This window comes from Perkinsus marinus (assembly GCF_000006405.1).
Source record: "Perkinsus marinus ATCC 50983 genomic scaffold scf_1104296974212, whole genome shotgun sequence".
Taxonomy (NCBI): Eukaryota; Perkinsozoa; order Perkinsida; family Perkinsidae; genus Perkinsus; species Perkinsus marinus.
In genome coordinates, this window is record NW_003201212.1 from 1 (window position 1) to 1,363 (window position 1,363).

General features: G+C 46.1%; 1 protein-coding gene across 1 annotated transcript; it reads right to left on the reverse strand.

The window, feature by feature from the left end:
• Window positions 1–215: 215 nt before the first annotated feature.
• Window positions 216–534, reverse strand: Pmar_PMAR007730 (hypothetical protein; the record flags this gene model as incomplete). The annotated part of the gene is made up of 2 exons (XM_002765933.1): window positions 216–338; window positions 391–534. 2 exons carry the CDS (start codon window positions 532–534, stop codon window positions 216–218), a joined length of 267 nt encoding a protein of 88 aa, XP_002765979.1.
• Window positions 535–1,363: the final 829 nt, after the last annotated feature.

Consider the following 1,363-nt stretch of genomic DNA (forward strand, 5'->3'; position numbering starts at 1 on the left):
AGACTTTGTCATCATCCAGTTACCACTGCATGAGAAAATCAGTTATGATGACCATTTCACTGGAGAATCACGAATGCCAATTCCCGAATAAATGTAGTGACAATGTTCGAATCCGACACGGTGAAGCCTTAATTCCCCACGACTTATGATGTGCATAAATCGAGATTCACGCATGGGTTTCCAAATTGTTCCTTTTTTCATCATTAGAAATTCTCTCACTCATGTGGACACCGGTCGGACATACCGAAAAGGAAGGCGGGAGAAGACTTGAGCCGGCCGGTCTGCAGCTGAGCATCTCGTATCCTCTCGCGAACGTCTGCGTGCAAGGACAACGGCACCTAGCAAGCAGCGCGCACATCCAATATTCTGTCAATCTATACCACACCTCACCGAAAAGACCCAAGATTCGTTCCCCCCACCCCCAATCCTTGGTTTATCATTCATAGACCTCATATTAGCCGTAAACTGGAAGCCCATACGCAACGATGCGGGATCGCCAATCTCTTTCCCGTTCTTCACCGCCTGAGATGACATAACCAGTAACCTTTAGTAAACCATTCTCAACGTATTGAGCTTTGAAGCATTCACCATGTATTACGCGTTATAAAGGAAACTTTCAATTGACCTCCTCAGACACACTGTTACCAACATCAACACTATCCCGATTCTTATCAAAAGTCAGAGGGCCCAAGCATTGCAAGAAGCCAGTGAATCAACAGGTCAAAAAACTGCAGTTTACATGTTTTTCTAACTCACAGCTTGTGTGGTCACTACAGTTTCCAAAAGTTTTGGAGAAAATGCAGATAATCAACTACGTGTGTTGGTCGCAATGCGGACATTCCGAGAAAATTTGAAGCCATTCCTCTTGATTTTTTTTTCTACTTCTGCCCCAAGTCGTGCTCAAATTTCCTTAATACAGCTCCTGAGCTCAGCCGGAGGAAGCAAATACATATTCCAACACCGTCCCGTAATGCCCAACTGTAAACAGCTCTCACCTCAGCGAGCAAATATCGTCGAGCCGCGCCCGCCAGCAAGGCCAGAATCACGTCATTGATTTTAGCCCCGGTCACTCGGGAGACAACCTTCAGATCTTCCACAGACACTTCCTTCCCGAAACGAACTTCCAAACGCCCACGTCTCGAGAATGTTGGATGCAAACTCGTATAAGAATCGGGTAGTACGGAAAATACCAGAAGCATATAAATTGCCCATGGGATGAGCTTCAGCCATTGCCACAAGATGCATCTGAAGTCAAATCATAATCGCCTACGAAAAGTGGGCGAAAAACTCCGAAGAATGGACGTTTTTCCCCACTCACAGTCCCGATGCAAGCCTTGAAGTCTTCGAATTCACACCGTCCTCA